This window comes from Lampris incognitus, chromosome 11 (assembly GCF_029633865.1).
Source record: "Lampris incognitus isolate fLamInc1 chromosome 11, fLamInc1.hap2, whole genome shotgun sequence".
In the NCBI taxonomy this organism is placed as follows: Eukaryota; Metazoa; Chordata; class Actinopteri; order Lampriformes; family Lampridae; genus Lampris; species Lampris incognitus.
This window is the reverse complement of record NC_079221.1, coordinates 5,097,700-5,120,199: the sequence shown is the minus strand read 5'-3', so window position 1 is coordinate 5,120,199 and position 22,500 is coordinate 5,097,700. Positions and strand designations below refer to the sequence as shown.

Here is a 22,500-nt window from a genome sequence, read left to right as displayed (position 1 = left end):
TCCGTCCGTCCATCTATCTATCTATCTATCTATCTATCTATCTATCTATCTATCTATCTATCTATCTATCTATCTATCTATCTATCTATCTATCTATCTATCTATCTATCTATCTATCTATCTATCTATCTATCTGTCTGTCTGTCTGTCTGTCTGTCTGTCTGTCTGTCTGTCTGTCTGTCTGTCTTTCCGTCCGTCCGTCCGTCCGTCCGTCCGTCCGTCCGTCCATCTATCTATCTATCTATCTATCTATCTATCTATCTATCTATCTATCTATCTATCTATCTATCTATCTATCTATCTATCTATCTATCTATCTATCTATCTATCTATCTATCTATCTATCTATCTATCTATCTATCTATCTATCTGTCTGTCTGTCCATCTATGGCTGACAGACTGGTAAAGCAGCAGTGTTTAACAAAAGCCCTTTGAAATGTTCACTTTCCTTCTTGTACATTTGATGTCATTGAGTTCGGCGTGCAGTGTCCTCGCAGCACCTGCCTCTTGCCCAATTATTCACTTAACGCTCCCAACTGCCCCCTCGTCCATTCAGCCCGCAGGACGGGTTTGTTTGAACACAAGCCCACAAAGAAGATTACAGTGCGGGGCGGCCAGACGAGCAGCACCGAGCACCGAGCACCGAGCACCGAACACCGAACACCGAGCACCGAGCACCGAACACCGAGCACCGAGCACCGAACACCGAGCACCGAGCACCGAACACCGAGCACCGAGCACCGAGCACCGAACACCGAGCACCGAACACCGAGCACCGAACACCGAGCACCGAACACCGAACACCGAGCACCGAGCACCGAACACCGAGCACCGAACACCGAACACCGAACACCGAGCACCGAGCACCGAACACCGAGCACCGAACACCGAACACCGAGCACCGAGCACCGAGCACCGAACACCGAGCACCGAACACCGAGCACCGAACACCGAACACCGAACACCGAGCACCGAGCACCGAGCACCGAACACCGAGCACCGAACACCGGACACCGAACACCGAGCACCGAACACCGAACACCGAACACCGAGCACCGAGCACCGAACACCGAGCACCGAGCACCGAGCACCGAACACCGAGCACCGAACACCGGACACCGAGCATCGACACCGAACACCGAGCACCGAGCATCGAGCACCGAACACCGAGCACCGAACTCCGAGCACCGAACACCGAGCACCGAACACCGAGCACCGAACACCGAGCACCGAACACCGAGCACCGAACACCGAGCATCGACACCGAACACCGAACACCGAGCACCGAGCCAGCCGCTGCTTCCGCCGATGGACCACAACTCACGCCAAGCAGCAACAACACAACGACACATCCAACAACACGCAACAACACAACGACACATCCAACAACACGCAACAACACAACCAGCAACACAACAACACAACACATCCAGCCACACGCTACAACACAACGACACATCCAACAACACGCAACAACACAACGACACATCCAGGACAAGAAGCGTGTCTATCGTCGTTTTCTGAAGTTAGCCTAAACTTCCTGATTCACCCCCCACCCCCACCCCCACCCATATAAATATACATAAGCATTTTAGTTAAAATCCAGCACATGTGCGAAGCTGGCTCTCTCTCTCTCTCTCTCTCTCTCTCTCTCTCTCTCTCTCTCTCTCTCTCTCTCTCTCTCTCTCTCTCTCTCTCTCTCTCTCTCTCTCTATATATATATATATATCGGTTTTTATTCCCGGAAACCATCAATGATGTTGATAAAAGTGATCAATAAACGAGGAGCGGAATATCAACGTCAATATCAATCTATCTATCTATCTATCTATCTATCTATCTATCTATCTATCTATCTATCTATATGTAGATCTATATTTTTTTCCTACATCTATTCTATCTATCTATATATATATTTTTTTTTTCTTCAAAATTGGAAGTGACATATCCTTCATATCGTATATATAAATGTGCACACACACACACACACACACACACACACACATACACACACACACACACACACACATATATATATATATATATGTATATATGTGTATATATGATATGAAGGATTTGTCACTTCCAATTCTGAAATCCAGTGTCATTTGTTAGGCTCTTGTAAACGTGAACAACAATCCGCAGCAGACGGGAAAAATACCATAACTCTATCCATCCATAACTCTTATCCATCATAACTCTATCCATCCATAACTCTATCCATCATAACTCTATCCATCATAACTCTTATCCATCCATAACTCTATCCATCATAACTCTATCCATCTATCCATCCATAACTCTATCCATCATAACTCTATCCATCATAACTCTATCCATCCATAACTCTATCCATCCATAACTCTATCCATCATAACTCTATCCATCCATAACTCTATCCATCATAACTCTATCCATCATAACTCTATCCATCCATAACTCTTATCCATCATAACTCTATCCATCCATAACTCTATCCATCATAACTCTATCCATCCATAACTCTATCCATCCATAACTCTTATCCATCATAACTCTATCCATCCATAACTCTATCCATCCATAACTCTATCCATCACAACTCTAGCCATCCATAACTCTATCCATCATAACTCTATCCATCCATAACTCTATCCATCATAACTCTATCCATCCATAACTCTATCCATCCATAACTCTATCCATCATAACTCTATCCATCCATAACTCTATCCATCATAACTCTTATCCATCATAACTCTATCCATCATAACTCTATCCATCATAACTCTATCCATCCATAACTCTATCCATCATAACTCTATCCATCCATAACTCTTATCCATCATAACTCTATCCATCCATAACTCTTATCCATCATAACTCTATCCATCCATAACTCTATCCATCCATAACTCTTATCCATCATAACTCTATCCATCCATAACTCTATCCATCACAACTCTATCCATCCATAACTCCTATCCATCCATAACTCTATCCATCATAACTCTATCCATCCATAACTCTTATCCATCATAACTCTATCCATCCATAACTCTTATCCATCATAACTCTATCCATCCATAACTCTATCCATCCATAACTCTTATCCATCATAACTCTATCCATCCATAACTCTATCCATCCATAACTCTTATCCATCATAACTCTATCCATCCATAACTCTATCCATCACAACTCTATCCATCCATAACTCCTATCCATCCATAACTCTTATCCATCATAACTCTATCCATCCATAACTCTATCCATCACAACTCTAGCCATCCATAACTCTATCCATCCATAACTCTATCCATCATAACTCTATCCATCCATAACTCTTATCCATCATAACTCTATCCATCCATAACTCTTATCCATCATAACTCTATCCATCCATAACTCTATCCATCCATAACTCTATCCATCATAACTCTATCCATCCATAACTCTTATCCATCATAACTCTATCCATCATAACTCTATCCATCCATAACTCTTATCCATCATAACTCTATCCATCCATAACTTTATCCATCATAACTCTATCCATCCATAACTCTATCCATCACTACTCTATCCATCCATAACTCTATCCATCCATAACTCTATCCATAACTCTATCCATCATAACTCTATCCATCCATAACTCTATCCATCCATAACTTTATCCATCATAACTCTATCCATCCATAACTCTATCCATCATAACTCTATCCATCATAACTCTATCCATCCATAACTCTATCCATCATAACTCTTATCCATCATAACTCTATCCATCCATAACTCTATCCATCATAACTCTATCCATCCATAACTCTATCTATCACAACTCTATCCATCCATAACTCTATCCATCCATAACTCTTATCCATCATAACTCTATCCATCCATAACTCTATCCATCATAACTCTATCCATCCATAACTCTATCCATCATAACTCTATCCATCATAACTCTATCCATCCATAACTCTATCCATCATAACTCTTATCCATCATAACTCTATCCATCTATCCATCCATAACTCTATCCATCATAACTCTATCCATCCATAACTCTATCCATCACAACTCTATCCATCCATAACTCTTATCCATCATAACTCTATCCATCATAACTCTATCCATCCATAACTCTATCCATCCATAACTCTATCCATCATAACTCTATCCATCCATAACTCTATCCATCATAACTCTATCCATCCATAACTCTATCCATACATAACTCTTATCCATCATAACTCTATCCATCATAACTCTATCCATCATAACTCTATCCATCCATAACTCTATCCATCATAACTCTATCCATCCATAACTCTATCCATCCATAACTCTATCCATCATAACTCTATCCATCCATAACTCTATCCATCATAACTCTATCCATCATAACTCTATCCATCCATAACTCTATCCATCCGTAACTCTATCCATCACAACTCTATCCATCATAACTCTATCCATCCATAACTCTATCCATCATAACTCTATCCATCCATAACTCTATCCATCATAACTCTATCCATCCATAACTCTATCCATCCATAACTCTATCCATCATAACTCTATCCATCCGTAACTCTATCCATCACAACTCTATCCATCCATAACTCTATCCATCCATAACTCTTATCCATCATAACTCTATCCATCCATAACTCTATCCATCCATAACTCTATCCATCCATAACTCTATCCATCATAACTCTATCCATCCATAACTCTATCCATCATAACTCTATCCATCCGTAACTCTATCCATCACAACTCTATCCATCCATAACTCTATCCATCCATAACTCTATCCATCCATAACTCTATCCATCATAACTCTATCCATCCATAACTCTATCCATCCATAACTCTTATCCATCATAACTCTATCCATCCATAACTCTTATTCATCATAACTCTATCCATCCATAACTCTATCCATCACAACTCTATCCATCCATAACTCTATCCATCATAACTCTATCCATCCATCCATCCATCCATCCTAAATCTCATCCATCCATGAGCGAGGCGTTACCATGCATCAGAGAGCACGTGACCGCCCTGTTAAGCGCTGCCTATGTGATTGGTGTTACTGCAGTCTGGGCAACACGTGAGGCCCGCGAGCCTTTCCTCCTTCGTCATGGCAACAGGCGGGAAATGATTTTCGACGAGACACCCTCCTTTGACATCATTTAAATCATTTTTACTGTTTTTGAAACTTTGCACATGGTGTACATAGACTTCATAAACAATGGAATAAATTAAAATGGTCAATACAAAACTAAATATTTCTATGTGACTAAACACACCTGGACGAGTAAGTAGTACAGATCCGCCTCAGCCCGTTTCACAGTCCGCCGGCCGCAGCGCACCCCAGGCGGCAGGCTGTCCTATGTACATCCGCCGGCCTGCCGGGTCCGTGAGACACAGCGGCGGCGGCGGCGGGGGTCCCGCTGGCGGCGGCGGCGGGGGGTCCCGGGACCTCCTGTAGTCAAGCAGCTAATCGGCAACCTTCTTCTTTTCTTTTCTTTTTTCTTTTCTTTTGTGTTTTTTTTGTTGTTTTGTTTTGTTTTTTGACGTTTTCACATCACATCGGGGGCACGCGGTCGCACAGAGAAAGGATCTCGTCTGCAACTTGTGCAGCGTGGACCACGTGGCGTCCTTCAAACACACTTAAAACGAACACAAGGTCGACTTCGACCCCCCCAAAAAAAAATAATAAGCTAGTCTGAATAATTTAACTTAAATAGGAATCACATATAAACAACATATCGGCAATTTGGAGGCTTAATTCGCACAATATAACTCTGCAGTACCGGGAGAAGGCCCGCGTGGCGGCCTTGCTGCACGGGGGAGCGGAAATGGTTTCGAGTCTTGTCCTCGTGGTGGGCTTCAGATGAGACGCAGATAAGCGACCTTCACACGGGCCCTTGCAGGCATGGGTAGGACCTCTGCCCGGGTCCACATCACGAAAGGCCTTGTCGTGATCTCTGCAGGTCTCCAATGACACCGCGCGTGAGAGGCGGACTACGCTAATTAGTAAATGGATCAAACACGTGAATGTTCTCGGAGGCATGTGGTCACAACGGCTCAGCCGGTTTCGCTGCCCGCACGCACGCACGCACGCACACGCACACACACACACACACACACACACACACACACACACACACACACACACACACACACACACACACCCCCAAAAGAGGATTTGATGAACAGCAGCCGGAAGAATCCATTTGTTTGCCATTTCCGCTGCCTTGTCACGGACTCGTAAAGGACTTCGTGCCTTCGGGCGAGCGGGGTGCCAGGTCAGTGTCTCGGCCCTCTTACTCACCGACTCGCCTCCGTCAGTTGAGAGGGGAGGCCGCGGTGTCAGCTGGCAACGTATAGGAAGCAAACTCCCGAGATACATCTGTGTGCATTCATTAAGCCAGTGCAGGGCCAGGCCAGGGGTGGTGCCGGTCCCGCAGTCCTTCCTGATATGAGCCACGGCGGGGTGGAGGGTCTGCAGGGGTGCGCGTACCCGCTCTCTCTCGTTCACATGAGCTGAGGCTGTTGCATAGACTCTTGGTGCGTGGTCGGGTACCACGAGGTGTAGCTGGGGATGTAAGACCCCGGCGTCCCCACCGGCGTTTTCACGGCGCTCGGCGAGCTCCAGACCGGCGTCACCGTGGGAGAACCGGCCGAAAGTCCGCGGCCGTTGGCCAAAGCGCCGGGGTCGATCTGGCCGCCGCCTTGCTTCATCAGCTTTTTGAATTTGGATCGCTTATTCTGAAACCAAATTTTGACCTATAAAAAAAAAGAAAAACGGACAAGGGTGTGTATAAAACCAAATGTTTACCAATAAAACCAAATTTTTCACCTATAAAACCAAATTTTTTACCTATTAAAAAAACAGACAAGGATGTGTGCAGAACCAAAATTTTACCAATAAAACTAAAATTTTACCTATGAAAAACCGACAAGGATGTGTACAGAACCAAAATTTTACCAATAAAACCAAATTTCTACCTATAAAACCAAATATTTAGCAATAAAACCAAATTTCTACCTATAAAACCAAATTTTTACCTATAAAACCAAATTTTTACCTATAAAAAAACAGACAAGGATGTGTACAGAACCACATTTTCACCAATAAAACTAAATTCTTACCTATAAAAAACAGACAAGGATGTGTATCGATTAGGCTTTTTGATTCACAAAGCAGCCAACCCTGAAGAAGGCTCCCAACATTTTATAATTTGAAGGGATTCAGTTGAAATTCATAAAACTGCACAAACGGTTTGCATATTTGATTCGGGGGCCAAGGTGGACTATAACCAGTCCGCCATATTAACACGTGGGTGTTAATGTTCCACATCACTCGTCTCATTTGGCATTAATTAAAAGAAAGAAAAAAAAGGAAAAGCAACATTTTTAAATGTTCTCTGAGCACAGAGGTGACGGTACCCCCCCCCCCGCGCGTGCAGAGCTGATGAGGGCGACGTGGACTTGCCTGTGTCTGGGTAAGACCCAGGGACGCGGCGAGTTCGGCTCTCTCCGGCAACGCCAGATACTGGGTTTGCTGAAATCTTCTGTTGAGAGCTTGAAGTTGTAAACTTGAATAGATGGTTCTGGGCTTTCGGATCTTCTTCCCCTTGCCGTTGAACCGCACCTCTCCGCCCTCCACCACCGTGTTCTTCTCCGCTTCTGGTGCTGCAGGGACGCGTAGGAAAGAAAGCAAAAAAAAATTTTAAAAAAGAAGAAGAAGAAGAAAGAGAAAATGAGGAGACCCGCTGCAGCCAACTGCGTTGCGCCGCGGTGAATACCGCCGCGCAAGTTTTACGGGGCTGTACTTTAGGCATAATTATCCTTAATTGCATACATTGTTTACAGCATTACGCAATAAATAATTACCAAGCCGAATTCCTCAACATCTGCGCCGCTTCCCCCCCCCCCCCCCCACCTCGGGCGCAGCGACAACCGTCCTGCAGAAACCCTTCTGCACACGGCGCGCGGGAAACACGCGCGCATGCATGCGGGTCGCCGGAGCCGAGGGGTCGCGGGGCCGCGGCGACACTCACCTGCGTCCTCTAGGCGCGTCTGCGTCAGGGCCGAGCTGTTCTGGTACGTCTGCACCGTGCCGAGATAGGGGCTGGCGGAATGGCCGCCGACGGAGTTGACGTACGGGTAAGCCAGGGACCGGGGGAAGGACGAGGCCGGGCTGTACGAGCCGTCGTGCTGCGCGTGGCCCGCCGCGTGCAGACAGTGCATGGGGTAGTGCCCGTGCGCCACGGAGGAGGAAGGAGACATCTGTTGACTCGGGGGTCCAAACTCCATGAAGACGGATTTTCCTGAGACGGGGCCGCCGAGACTTTCCGGGATTGTGGTCATTGTCATGTCTTCCGGCGGCTCTTCCCTCGCGCCCTTTTCGCGTGTTCGTCTATGACCCGGGCGGAGGACGGAGCCCAATTTAAGCGGAACCGCTTTTTCGCCTTGCCATTCATAAGAAAATGCAGTTTGCCTCCGTGAAAAGTCCAGGTGTGATGCTGCGGATCGAGGCAAACTCGCTCAAAGGTTTGAATCGGGGAGTCATGAATATTCATCGGAGACCGTCGCTGATTGGTCCCCCCGATCCGAGAAGGATGCCCATTGGCGATCCCCGGGTTGGGGCCCCAAAAAAAAAAAACACAACAAAAAACCAAAAAACCCCCCATAAACTCCAGAAAAATGACAAAAACCTCAGATTTTTGCCGTCGATGTCAAGTTTCAAAAACCTTACCGAATCATTATTATTAATTATTATTATTATTATTATTATTATTATTGTATCATTCTCCATTATCCAGCCTATTGTTCGTGATGGTTTTGTGAGCGTGCATAGCCTGTCGGGTTCCTCTGCGCGAGATGCTTGGGGCGCGCGAACCGTATTTAGATATTTGAGCGGCTCGAGGACGACTGGCGCGTCCAGCGTGGCGGGTTCACCGACCGAAACCGCGTAACGCTCACGCGGGCGTCCTCCGAGTGCCCGGCGATAAAACAAGGCACATTAGCATAACACTCGCTTCGATTATCATCCGCCTAATTAGCGCCTGCCTTGGCACGCGCTCCCGGTCCCACCTGCCAATGGAACGCAGGTAAGAGGCGCTCGCGCCGCGCCGGCTGGCCTTTGCTGGGAGGGTTGCTGGTTCAGGTAATGACGCGTCTCAGCACGCAGCCGAGGCGGAGGAGATCCAAAACAATGGAGGAGGAGGGGGGGGGTTTCTCTTTCGTTTCTTCCTTTGCTTAGTGTTGTTTTTGTGCTTTTTGACAATGTAGCCACCACAACGCTAATGGAGACTTGGAGCGAGGGAAATGTCACGTGTAAGTGTGTGTGTGTGTGCGCGTCCTCATAGCAAGGTGTAGCGGCGGTGGTCTGCGGCGGCGTATCATGACACAGGGCGCGTGAGGGGGCAAGAAGGGAGCGTTGCTAAAGGTCACATCCGCTCCACTTGCTGCTGCTAGGACGGGTTTCACAGCTGGCAAATCCGCTCCTACACATCTTTAACCTTTCTTGTTTTGTTTTTTGTTTGTTTTGTTTTGTTTGTTTTGTTTTTTATGGTCTAGTTAAACGAATCTCTTAATACTTTTCAAATTCAGCTTTACATGGGGGGGGGGGGGGGGTTAAGTTACGCTGAGTTGAGTCAAGTTAAGTCAAGGCAAGTTAAGTGAGGTTAAGTCGAGTTGAGTAAATTCGCTGAAGTTAAGTCAGGCTAACTTAAGTCACGTTAAGTCAAGACAAGTTAAGTCAAGCCAAGTCAAGTTACGTGAGGTTAACTTAAGTCAAGCTAAGTCAAGTTAAGTCAAGTCAAGTTAAGTCAAGTCAAGTTAAATCAAGTTAAGCCAAGTTAAGTCAAGTTAAATCAAGTTAATTTAAATCAAATTAAGCCAAGTCAAGTTAAGTCAAGTCAAGTCAAGTTAAATCAAGTTAAGTCAAGTCAAGTTAAGTCAAGCCAAGTTAAGTCAAGTTAATTTAAATCAAGTTAAGCCAAGTTAAGTCAAGTTAAGTCAAGTCAAGTTAAATCAAGTTAAGCCAAGTCAAGTTAAGTCAAGTCAAGTCAAGTTAAGTCAAGTTAATTTAAATCAAGTTAAGCCAAGTCAAGTTAAGTCAAGTCAAGTTAATTTAAATCAAGTTAAGCCAAGTCAAGTCAAGTTAATTTAAATCAAGTTAAGCCAAGTCAAGTCAAGTCAAGTAAAGTTAAATCAAGTTAAGCCAAGTCAAGTCAAGTCAAGTTAAGTCAAGTCAAGTTAAATCAAGTTAAGCCAAGTCAAGTCAACTCAAGTCAAGTTAAGTCAAGTCAAGTTAAATCAAGTTAAGCCAAGTCAAGTTAAGTCAAGTGAAGTTAAGTGAGGTTAAGTCGAGTTAAGTGAATTAACTGAAGTTAAGTCAGGCTAACTTAAGTCGAATTAAATTAAATTAAGTTACGTTAAGTTAAACACGGGATCCTTTGATTAGCAGGAATCCAAGTGTTGTACTACTAGACCGGGTGGTGAGGGGGGTGGTCTCTCACGTCACACACAAGACTAATGATCCCTGAACGCTTGATCTGGATGAATGGACGACGGACAAAACAACAGACAGTGTCTTTTAAAACGAATGGCCGAGATTTCCAAAAGGAAAAAATGAAAATAACAATCAGAGACCCCCCCCCCCGACTCAAACAGGGTCAGCCTGCTGCGGCAGCCTGCTGACTGACTATAGGCCTAAACCACAGAAGAAGACACGGTGATTTGTACAGGTAGCTAGTTTTACGCAACAAAGAGGTTTCCTATAGTCTTCAGCCAGGCAGAGAGAGAGAGAGAGAGAGAGAGAGAGAGAGAGAGAGAGAGAGAGAGAGAGAGAGAGAGAGAGAGAGAGGGAGAGAGAGAGAGGGAGAGAGAGCGTCTGATTTGCACTTACTTAAAAAAAGCGTCATGTGATGAAGAGCAGAGCGTGAATCCGCCGCACGCGTCTGGAAAACCGGACGCGTCCGCGGCTCGAACCAGAACCGCCTCGTCTCTTCTTCGTGGCCGCGCCGTTATTCGGCCTACCGTCCTCGCGCCGGTGTGTAGCTACGCTGTGCGCGTGCAGCAACGAAAACCACACCAGTCCGCTCCACCCGCGTGCCCACACCCCACCTGAGCAGCAACTCACAGGCAGCGGTGTAACTGCACGACCGAACCCCGAACACCCCCCCCCACCCCGAAACCAGAAGGAGCAAGTCCCGGACCCGGTGCCCGTGATCGAAATGCGGGAGCCGGCCTCGCTGCGCTCAATATCAAGTTTGCCAGCGGACTGTGAATCTCTGAATTTGAGAATAAAAAGGGAGAGGGGGGTAAAAAAAAAACCTTAAAATATGATCTTGTCCCCTAAAATAGGGCAATTTGAAGTGATTTGTGCGGAATTACCCCGGAAACGAGCGCTTCAGCGTTTCCTCCATCAGCGAGCAGAACCATAATAGCGGTACAACCAATAATTATCATCTTCCAGAACAGAGGACGCACTTTTTTATGGTTACTCGGTGGGTGCGACTGATAACTGTCATTATTTCTCACGATTACAGTATATCTGCACACTGGCGAAGCGGCGGAGCAAAAACTCTTAGAGGAGAGGAGAGGAGAGGGGAGGAGAGGAGAGGGGAGGAGAGGGGAGGAGAGGAGAGGAGAGAGAGGAGAGGGGAGGGGAGGAGAGGAGAGGGGAGAAGAGGGGAGGGGAGGAGAGGAGAGGGGAGAAGAGGGGAGGGGAGGAGAGGAGAGGAGAGGGGAGGAGAGGAGAGGAGAGGAGAGGAGAAGAGAGGGGAGGAGAGGAGAGGAGAGGAGGGGAGAGGAGAGGAGAGGGGAGGGGAGAAGAGGAGAGGAGAGGAGAGGAGAGGAGAGGGGAGGAGATGAGAGGAGAGGAGAGGAGAGGGGAGGGAGGGGAGGAGAGGAGAGGGGAGGGAGAAGAGGAAAGGAGAGGGGAGGAGAGGAGAGGGGAGAAGAGGGGAGGGGAGGAGAGGAGAAGAGAGGAGAGGAGAGGGGAGGAGAGGGGGGGAAGAGGAGAGGGGAGGAGAGGGGCAGGAGAGGGGGGAAGAGGAGAGGAGAGGGGAGGAGAGGGGGGAAGAGGAGAGGGGAGGAGAGGGGAGGAGAGGGGGGAAGAGGAGAAGAGAGGAGAGGAGAGGAGAGGGGGGAAGAGGGGAGGGGAGGAGAGGAGAGGAGAGGGAGGAGAGGGGGGAAGAGGGGAGGGGAGGAGAGGAGAGGGGAGGAGAGGGGGAAGAGGAGAGGGGAGGAGAGGAGAGGAGAGGGGAGGAAGAGGAGAGGAGAGGGGAGATAAAACGGTTAAAATAATTAGGCCCCGTTACTCTCGCGGAAAATAACGGGGATGTAAAAAAGAAAATACGCGCGTGTCAGAGGCCTACAGACAGCACTCGTTTCATTCTCTTTTTGGGGGGGGGTGGAGGAGGGGGTGGAGGGGGGGGGAGGAGGGTGGGTGGAGGGGGCTCAAGCTGCAACAGAAACGCATCCTCGACGCTGCGGTTTCTCGCGCTCGCCCCGGCGGAAGTTGGCGGGCGGCAGCGGCGTCGCGTCCTGCACCGCAGCGCGGGACCTCCGGCGGAGCCGCGCAGCGGAACGTCGCGCTATTCGCACGTGCGGATCCGCGAGACCGCGAGAAATGATAATAACAATAATTCATGTTTGAGCGCGCGCTCCGCTTCCGTTCGCGTTCAACCCGGACTGCCCGAGCTCGTGCGTTCGCTCGGCCTGCGCAGGCCAGCCTCGCGTAATAAGCGTTGGTCCGGCGGACGAGCCCTGCACGAGCCGCGGCGGCGGCGCGCTGCCTGGCAGCCGACGGTAAAAACGGAGCCCCACCGCCGCGTGGATGGGGCGAGGCGGCGGGGCTCATTAGGCGCGAGCAGCTCCGTCCGCGGCTGAGTGTTTTAACACCTGCTGCTGCTCTCCACCTGAGGGTTAGCAGCCGGTGCAGAGAGAGGGGTGGTGGTGGCGGCGGAGGGGGTGGGGGAGGGGGGCGTGGGGGGGGTGGGGGTGGGGGCGAAGGAGTCACAGACTTCATTTTAGTCCGGTGACGGACGGCCCTCCTCAGTTGCCATAGTGCCACGCTCCGCCGTGACACTCGCCGAACATATACCGGCATTACATACATTACATACATTACGTACATTACATACATTATATAAACCGAACATATACCGGCATTACATACATTACACACATTACACACATTACATACATTACGTACATTACATATATTACATACATTACATACATTACGTACATTACGTACATTACGTACATTATATAAACCGAACATATACCGGCATTACATACATTACACACATTACACACATTACATACATTACGTACATTACATATATTACATATATTACATACATTACATACATTACGTACATTACGTACATTATATAAACCGAACATATACCGGCATTACATACATTACACACATTACACACATTACACACATTACGTACATTATATAAACCGAACATATACCGGCATTACATACATTACACACATTACGTACATTACGTACATTATATAAACCGAACATATACCGGCATTACATACATTACATACATTACATACATTACGTACATTACGTACATTATATAAACCGAACATATACCGGCATTACATACATTACACACATTACGTACATTACGTACATTATATAAACCGAACATATACCGGCATTACATACATTACATACATTATATACACCGAACATATACGTCCCCTGCGCGTGCCGGGGCCTATATGTTCGGCGTACATAATGAGAACGCAGGTCTTTATCCGCGTCACGCCGCGCTGCAGAACACGGTGCGCGTGACTCTATATGGCAATGACACATTATTATTATTAATATATTATTAATTGGGGGGGGGTCCCCACAGGATACTGTTGCCTTTTTTTTGCTTCATTTCCTTTCTTCACTCACGCGACACCCACAGCCTAAACAGTCGGATTTCAGGGTTTTTTAATGATTTGGCAGATTTGAGTTTGATGAGGATTTAATTCATCCATCGCTCCGGCGGAGGAGGTCCCGAGCTTAGTTCTAAATATCTGGCCGCGAGGAATTGCCGAAATAACGCACGCGCTTGAGCGTCGTGCATCAAGACCCCCCCCCCCTCATTCGCTGCGGCGGAAACAAAGCGACGTGACATAACCCGTATTTAATGTATTCAACACTTAATTCCGCGGTGATGAAGAGATTCGGCCCTTTGCTTCGTAATTTCGCAGAACGCCTGCTAGATGCATCTCAATCAGGTCGACACGCGTGCGCGCGTGCGCGCGCGCGCGCGTTTCACGTTCAGCGTTGCATCAAAATGTGGACTGGTTTGTTTACCGACGCTTATTCGCATGGCTAGAAATTGCCTGGTAGTGTCCGAGGCTATACTGTGATATCGATTCATCGATCGCGTTATCTTACGGTTCAATTGGGGCAAAAGGGGCAAATTTACAAGTTGTTCAAATTCGCTAAATTTGCAGGGAGGCGACGGGGGCACAGCTCTGCCATACTTTCACCAATTCACATTGCTGAAGAGCAGCCACACCCCGATTCACCCCATTTACAATATTTCATTTTCGTGGCCACCGGCGCAATTATTAATAATGCAATTAGATAGATACAATTACTCAGGTAGGATAATTTGGGCCCTCCGAAGGGGGTTTGTTTTAAATTACGTGATAATAAAACGAATTTTTTTCCCCACACACACACATCAGCCAACAGAAACAACGGCTGACAAGTGACAGTAATGCCGAGCAATATGCAAAATATTATTATTACAATAACCATGGGGAATTTTACACAATAATGACGGAATATCACATCCAACCAGAATTAATTCTGAAATAATACTCCTCAGATGTCAGACCTCATCGTGTGAGAAATGTTCGATAACAGGCTCTCGATGTGGACCACAAAATAAAACGTGCGCCACGATATGATATGACACCATCTGAATGACACCCTGATATATTAGCACTGAGAGATGATAAATGATAATATTTCATTACTGCACCGTTTCCTAGGTGATGTGTGATACACTGCAGAGGAAACGTGCAATGCAGTGAAGCAGTTCAGGGTAAAAATTGTTGCGCAAAAGTAATAACGTGCTTTCTTCTTCTTCTTTGTTTCCTCCTCTTTTTGTAGAATTCCCTATACACCAAGAGACATTGCATCCCTCGAATGTGTGCTGAAGTGACTGGGACCCCAGACTGGACTGTAATGAGACATGGCCTGTCAATCACAGACATGGGACACAAGAGAGACGAGACGAGACTTGAAATAATGGAAGAGCTGAAATTGAAATAAATGTAGTTTGAATAAACTGAAACCTTGCATAGTTGCTATTGCTTCATGCATTTTGAATGTGTATGCATTTTCTCCCGTCGTTTACAAGGATTTATTAATATTTTTATGTATCTCGTCACTTGTTTTTTTGGAATGACTGCAGGCAACAGAGGTTTTGTACGGATCAGTTGCTGCTTTTGACCAAAGAAGTATTGTCATCGTTTCGAGTTAAACAAGCCTAAACGAATTCACCAAAACATTATATGCATCTCAATCAGCTACAAAAGGTTACTCTGTTACATTATAGCTAAAAAAGGTTAATGTTACATTATAGCTATAAAAGGTTATTCTGTTACATTATAGCTACAAAAGGTTACTCTGTTACATTATAGCTATAAAAGGTTACTCTGTTACATTATAGCTAAAAAAGGTTACTCTGTTACATTATAGCTAAAAAAGGTTACTCTGTTACATTATAGCTAAAAAAAGTTACTCTGTTACATTATAGCTATAAAAGGCTACTCTGTTACATTATAGCTATAAAAGGTTACTCTGTTACATTATAGCTATAAAAGGTTACTCTGTTACATTATAGCTATAAAAGGTTACTCTGTTACATTATAGCTATAAAAGGTTACTCTGTTACATTATAGCTATAAAAGGTTACTCTGTTACATTATAGCTAAAAAAGGTTACTCTGTTACATTATAGCTAAAAAAAGTTACTCTGTTATATTATAGCTATAAAAGGCTACTCTGTTACATTATTGCTATAAAAGGTTACTCTGTTACATTATAGCTATAAAAGGCTACTCTGTTACATTATAGCTATAAAAGGTTACTCTGTTACATTATAGCTATAAAAGGTTACTCTGTTACATTATAACTATAAAAGGTTACTCTGTTACATTATAGCTATAAAAGGTTACTCTGTTACATTAAGAAAGAGGGAAAAACAGTAACAATACAAGCACAGCCTGCACACTGGCCTCAAAGCTGACCACTGCAGAGCTCAGTGATGAGATGTTACATTTTAACTCTCCTAGTGTTCTCACAGGTCCCCCGGGGTCACCGGGTGGGAAGCCCCCACTGCACTGGCAGAGATGCCCCCCCTCCCCCATTACAGCAGCAGCAGGGGTCAGGACGTGGCAGCGAGCCCCTAACCGGCCTGGAATTGGCTGCAAAATGACCAGTTACCCGAGTGGCAGGCTGGTGTCGTTGGACAACTTCGAAAAATACGGCTTGGACTTAATTCAGCTACACTGTAAAAGAAACATGTCTTGATGCATGCTCAATAATCCAGGTAAGAAAATCAAAGAGGGTTGAATCAGTTCATTTGGATACAATGTTTATTGACAGATACATTTCATAACTCAAATGATGAAACGTATCTGTCAATAAACATTGTATCCAGATGACAACATTGTATCCAGATGACAACATTGTATACAGATGACAACATTGTATCCAGGTGAACTGATTCAACCTTTGATGTAAAAGAAACTCGTCTTATACCGACACTTCACCCTTTTGATGCTGTTTCCTGTGAACCCCGGCATCAAATTGTCAGCTGATGAAAAAAAATCAATTTGAAAAAAAAGAAAGAAGCAAAACTGTAATCAAAATTTAATAAACCGGTTGGTTCGTCGCCATCCCGGAGAGGTGACACGGTTGCTGTAATCGGGCTGGCGAGGCCGTGTGAGTAACTGACCCATGTTAAGACAATGATTGATTAAAAGCCTTCAGATGTATGTGCCAATGAATTTCACTGCAAAGGGGGAAACATTGGGAACATGCAAATTTGCCAATTAAGTCATTTGCCCGTGGAGGGCCCGGCTGCTTGAAGTTCAGCTGCCACGGTGCTTTTAGTCAGGAACCCCCTTTTCCCAGTTTTTGTGAAGAGTTAAGTCGCCAACAAAGACAGGAAGGAGGTCAGCACTCAGCCGACACCTGAATGCGCCTCCCTTTTTTGTGTCTCCCCCCTTGATCCCCACAGTCCGTGCCTGTCATTAGTCTTAATGATGGAAAATTGTCATGTTGATCCAAGTCCTGCTCTCCCCCCCCCCTCTCTCTCTCTTCTTTGTATAAGTACTGGGGTGGAAGCTCCATTTGTTGCAAAGTTCTTTGTGACTAAAAGCCGTGGACAGTGCATTTGTGCTTGAGGAGAGAAAAGGCTGTAGATGCTCTTTCCGTAACTGGGATAATTATTCCTACTGTGACCTTAATGACTCGCTCTGTTCCCCCTGAATCTCATCCACGCGCCGGGCCCTCAGCAGAGGCCCCGTGTCAGGGAATATGAAAAACCCATATAATGAAACCATTTTCGCTGATGGAAAAAAAAGGCTACTGAAGCTGCACTTGCGACAAAGACGGCTCAATTATATGAGTAATTGTGATAATTTTCCCTCCATTCACCGCTCTTTCTGAAAGGTAAAAAACAGAGAAGCTGAAAGGGAAATTACTTGGACAATATATGGTCTGTGAAATGGCGACAAAAAAAAAAAGGAAAAAAAAAAGGATGACTGTAAGGAAGTGTGGGACTATAAATAGATATGTTAATGCAGGGCACATAAATACACCCTCAGAAGCGCACAAAGACATAAATAAACAGCGTACCGCCTTTGCAAGCACATGCACGCACGCACACACACACACACATATCTATATATGTGTGTGTGTGTGTGTGTATATATGTGTGTGCGTGTGAACACATAATAAACCTTGCACCACCCTTGCAAGCACGTGCACATGCACACACACACATATATGTGTAACATACATGCACACACACGTGTGTCTGTGTGCATGTGTATACATGTGTGTGCGCATGTGCACGTGCTTGCAAGGGTGGTGCAAGGTTTATCGTGTGTGTGTGTGTGTGAACACATAATAAACCTTGCACCACCCTTGCAAGCACGTGCACATGCGTGCACACACACACACACATATACGTGCAACATACATGCACACACACGTGTGTCTGTGTGCATGTGTGCATGTGTATACATGTGTGTGTGCATGTGCACGTGCTTGCAAGGGTGGTGCAAGGTTTATCGTGTGTGTGTGTGTGTGTGTGTGTGTGGTGTGTGTGTGTAAGAAAACATGCAACAAATGACCGCTGAAAGCAGCATGATAAAAGCAGATGTGCAGCTGTCTGGAAATTAAACCTCCCTCTTTCCTATTGACCAAATTTTTAGCTCCTGCGAATGCGTGGCAGTAGTGGGCCGCTATCATTTGTTGTTCCCTCACAGGAAAAGGATAATTACCTCTCTCGGAGGCAGGAGGGCCGACATGCCCTTTAGACTTTGCCATGAATGCAGGAGCTTGATAGAAAGCCGGAGGAATAATTTTGCTCCTTGCCTTTCTTTCATGTTGGAGGGCATGTTTTGTTCGACGGGCCTGAGAGGAGGCGGCGTCGTGGAGTGCATTAAATCACGGGCGTTCGTGAGTGCGACGTCCCCGTGCCTATCAGCTCTCCCCTCCGAGAAACCCCGAAACGCATTACGATTTCAATTCCGCCCGGCTCGGAGGCAGGAGAGACACGGAGATGTGCGTCGTTTTCTTCGCTTCGAAGCGCAGTTCCACCGAATATGCCCCCCCTGCGCAATAAAAAAAACGACGACGACAACAAAGACGTTTCTTTCTCGCAAGACGCCTGTAATTTCAACCTCCGAGTAGGAAAACACAGAAATTCCATTATACTCCTGTAAGTGTCCCACACGCAGCTCCACAAAAGTGAAGTCTGTCTGGCGTTATAAAAGCCTGGGATCTGGGAAACCCACGCTTTGCTGGAAACTTTAGTACATTTCCATCTGAAACACCGAGATCTAATCACTCTGACACGCGGAAGACCCTCCAACGCCCACACCAGGTGAGGCTTGAAGATACATGAAAGGCCACATGGACTACGGATGCTTCATCAACATGTATGGATTAACAATATCTGCATGTACATACATACTACATACATACATACATACATACACGCATGCATGCATGCATACATGCATGCATGCATACATACATACATACATGCATGCATACATACACACATACATGCATGCATGCATGCATGCATACATACATACATACATACATACACACACACACACACACACATACATACATACATACATACATGCATGCATACACACACACACACATACATACATACATACATACATACATACATGCATGCATGCATACACACACACACACATACACACACACATACACACATACATACATACATACATACATACATACATACATACATACATACATACATACATACATACATACATACATACATACATACATATGATATGGGCAGCACGGTGGCCCAGTGGTCAGCACTGTTGCCTCACAGCAAGAAGGTCGTGGGTTCGAACCCCAGGCAGTCCCAGGTCCTTTCTGTGTGGAGTTTGCATGTTCTCCCCGTGTCTGCGTGGGTTTCCTCCGGGTGCTCCGATGTCCTCCCACCATCAAAAAGACATGCGTGTTAGGGTTAACACTCCTGCCTGTGCCCCTGAGCAAGGCAATGGAAGGAAGAGCTGGAGTTGGTCCCACAACTGCCCACTGCTCCTATACAATAGCATGGGTTACATGCAGAGAACACGTTTGGTTGTAACCTGTACAATGACAAAATAAAGTGGCTTTCTTCTTTCTTTTTAGGTTCATACACACATACATACATACATACACACATACACACACACACATACACACACACATACACACACATACATACATCCATGCACATTTGGACACACAAATCATCTCTGGAAAGAAATGAGAGTTTTTCTAAGACATGCTCACTGAAACTTGGATCACGTGATCGTCATCATCCCCTTCTTGGCACAGCAGCGGTCTTCTCCTGCAGGCGTGTAAACACGTTTTCATTGGTTTCACACATTTTTTCACACCCTTTCTCGAAACAGTTAACACCGGTCTCCCGGAAAGACCCCAAACTCTGCCGGAGTAAACCGGTAAACAAAAGGAAAACACATACTCATACACCTGCACCATTACGGATCTCTACCACACCTGCTGGAAATTCCTCTGCACAACTGTAATCCATCCGTGAAGGACGCCGCCTCTGCTGCTATCGGCAAGCACGGCTCACAGAGGCCGAAGGCCCGTAAGGAGCGTCGGAGACCACGGCGGGGAGAAAACAGATCTCAAGTTTCAAACGCAATTCGGGCAACAATTGTGGAGCGTGTCATCAATCACGGCTTGTCCTTCAGACAGGTTGGACAAAGGGTCCGGCCCGTTCTGAGTCGGAGCACTGCGGCATCGACTGTCAGACTTCTGCGGACTGAGAATAGACAAGTCGCAATGTTAATGTATACGACCGCTGCCCAGACGGCATCCGGATGTGGGCCACTTCAGGCAGTGATGCAGCACTGATGGCCTTCTTCTGGCCCGGACAAAATGGATGTGAGCCTGAAGTGGCCCACATGTATAATAGCAAATATGGCCCAAATATGCCAAATCAAATGTGGGCCTTTTTTGGCAAAGACGCGGTGCTCTGGGCAACATGTGATCTGGATGTGACCCTGAAGTGGCCCGTGTGGTAAATGGTGAATATGGCCCAGATATCACAGAACAAATATGGGCCACCTTTGGCAAATATGTGGCATTGCTATGGCTTGGTTCTGGCCCAGATCTGGCAAACAGGAGCGGACCGGCCAAGTGCCATCATTCCACGGGCTATGTGGGTCGGATGAAAGTGTCGGGCGTGGGACGGGTCCGGGCCCCCGCGGTTTTGCTATCCGGGTGTGTACTTCAGCTTTACTGTACTGCCCTGCAGAACAAACTGTGTCATTTCATCAAGCCCACTGATGCGGCCGTCATCATGTCAATTTTGACCTGCTTTCTGCATCTACTGTACAGACTCCACAGACAACCACACACTGGTGCTGCAGGAAAGACCTTCAGTGCTGAACGGGAGGCCGCCATTGTGGATATGGCCGTGGCGAACAATGCGATCAGCAGCAGTAATTGCAGATCAGGGAGCATTTAGAAATATCAGCAGTGTGACTTTGGCTACGATTGATCGAGTCCACACACGAAGCCAAACCGTGTCGGAATGAAGCGAGCCGTGCAGCGTTCCAGTCCCACGAAACGCTGACATCATGAAGGAGGCAAGACTCTGGCATGTGCGGGTACAGATTTGGTACTGTAACGCCTCGTCACACCATACAGTTACGTGCAACAACCGGATAGCAAAACTGCTGTGGCCCAGACCCGTCCCACACCCGACCCTTCATCCGGCCCACATACCGCGTGGAATCTTTGCCAAAAAAAGGCCCACATCTGATTTGGCTTATTTGGGCCATATTTGCTATTATCCATGGGGGCCACTTCAGGCTCACATCCATTTTGCCAGGGCCAGAAGTAGGCCAGCAGTGCCGCATCGTTGCCTGAGGTGGCCCACATCCGGATGCTATCTGGGACTGGAATAATTTGCTTTATGTATTCGCTTTTCTCTTAGAAAATAATGGAGGCTGGGGCGTCCGGGTGGCGTAGCGGTCTACTCCGTTGCCTACCAACACGGGGATCACTGGTTCGAATCCTCATGTTACCTCCGGCTTGGTCGGGGGTTCCTACAGACATAATTGGCCGTGTCTGCGGGTGGGAAGCCAGATGTGGTTATGTGTACTGGTCGCTGCACTAGCGCCTCCTCTGGTTGGTCAGGGCACCTTTTCAGGACGGAGGGGGAACTGGGGGGCATAGCGTGACCCTCCCACGTGCTACGTCCCCCCCGGTGAAACTCCTCACTGTCAGGTGAAAAGAAGCGGCCGGTGACTCCACATGTATGGGAGGAGGCATGTGGTAGTCTGCAGCCCTTCCCGGATCAGCAGAGGGGGTGGAGCAGCAACCGGGACGGCTCGGAAGAACGGGGTGATTGGCCAAGTACAATTGGGGAGAAAAATGGGGGGAAAAAAGGCGCTTGAGCTGATGGGGCACGTCACATATTCATTTATGTGGATGAAGCCGGCTTCAGCCTCTCTAAAGCGAGGAGACGTGGGAGGAGCATCATTGCGTAGATGGTCGCCAATATCACCATGTGTGCTGCCATCTCCAACGATGGCGTCCTTCGCCACATACTAACTATCGGCCCACGCAATACAGAACACCTCGTCGCATTTCTTACCGCCTCGTGACTGAATGGCTTGCAGCACAGCCCCG

General features: G+C 46.6%; 1 protein-coding gene and 1 long non-coding RNA gene across 2 annotated transcripts in view; one reads left to right on the top strand and one right to left on the bottom strand.

Annotated features, from left to right (window-relative positions):
- The window catches only part of LOC130121074 (uncharacterized), an 18,935-nt gene extending 3,573 nt beyond the window's left edge, over positions 1 to 15,362 (top strand). The window contains exon 2 of the long non-coding RNA XR_008811020.1: positions 15,167 to 15,362. This is a non-coding gene — a long non-coding RNA (uncharacterized LOC130121074). The remainder of the gene's footprint in view (positions 1 to 15,166) is intronic.
- Positions 6,377 to 8,379, bottom strand: dlx1a (distal-less homeobox 1a). The gene is made up of 3 exons (XM_056289909.1): positions 8,064 to 8,379; positions 7,496 to 7,695; positions 6,377 to 6,786 (listed from the first exon to the last, which is right to left on the bottom strand). Exons 1-3 carry the CDS (start codon positions 8,377 to 8,379, stop codon positions 6,535 to 6,537), a joined length of 768 nt encoding a protein of 255 aa, XP_056145884.1. The 3' UTR covers positions 6,377 to 6,534.
- Positions 15,363 to 22,500: the final 7,138 nt, after the last annotated feature.

Bases quoted from the DNA above. Each gene is read 5' to 3' on its own strand.
- dlx1a (XM_056289909.1), bottom strand. From the start codon at position 8,379: ATGACAATGACCACAATCCCGGAAAGTCTCGGCGGCCCCGTCTCAGGA. The intron at 7,696-8,063 runs GTGAGTGTCGCC...GCGTCCCTGCAG, and splicing joins GACGCGCCTAGAGGACGCAG to CACCAGAAGCGGAGAAGAAC. The intron at 6,787-7,495 runs GCAAGTCCACGT...TTTTTTTTATAG, and splicing joins TGGGTCTTACCCAGACACAG to GTCAAAATTTGGTTTCAGAA.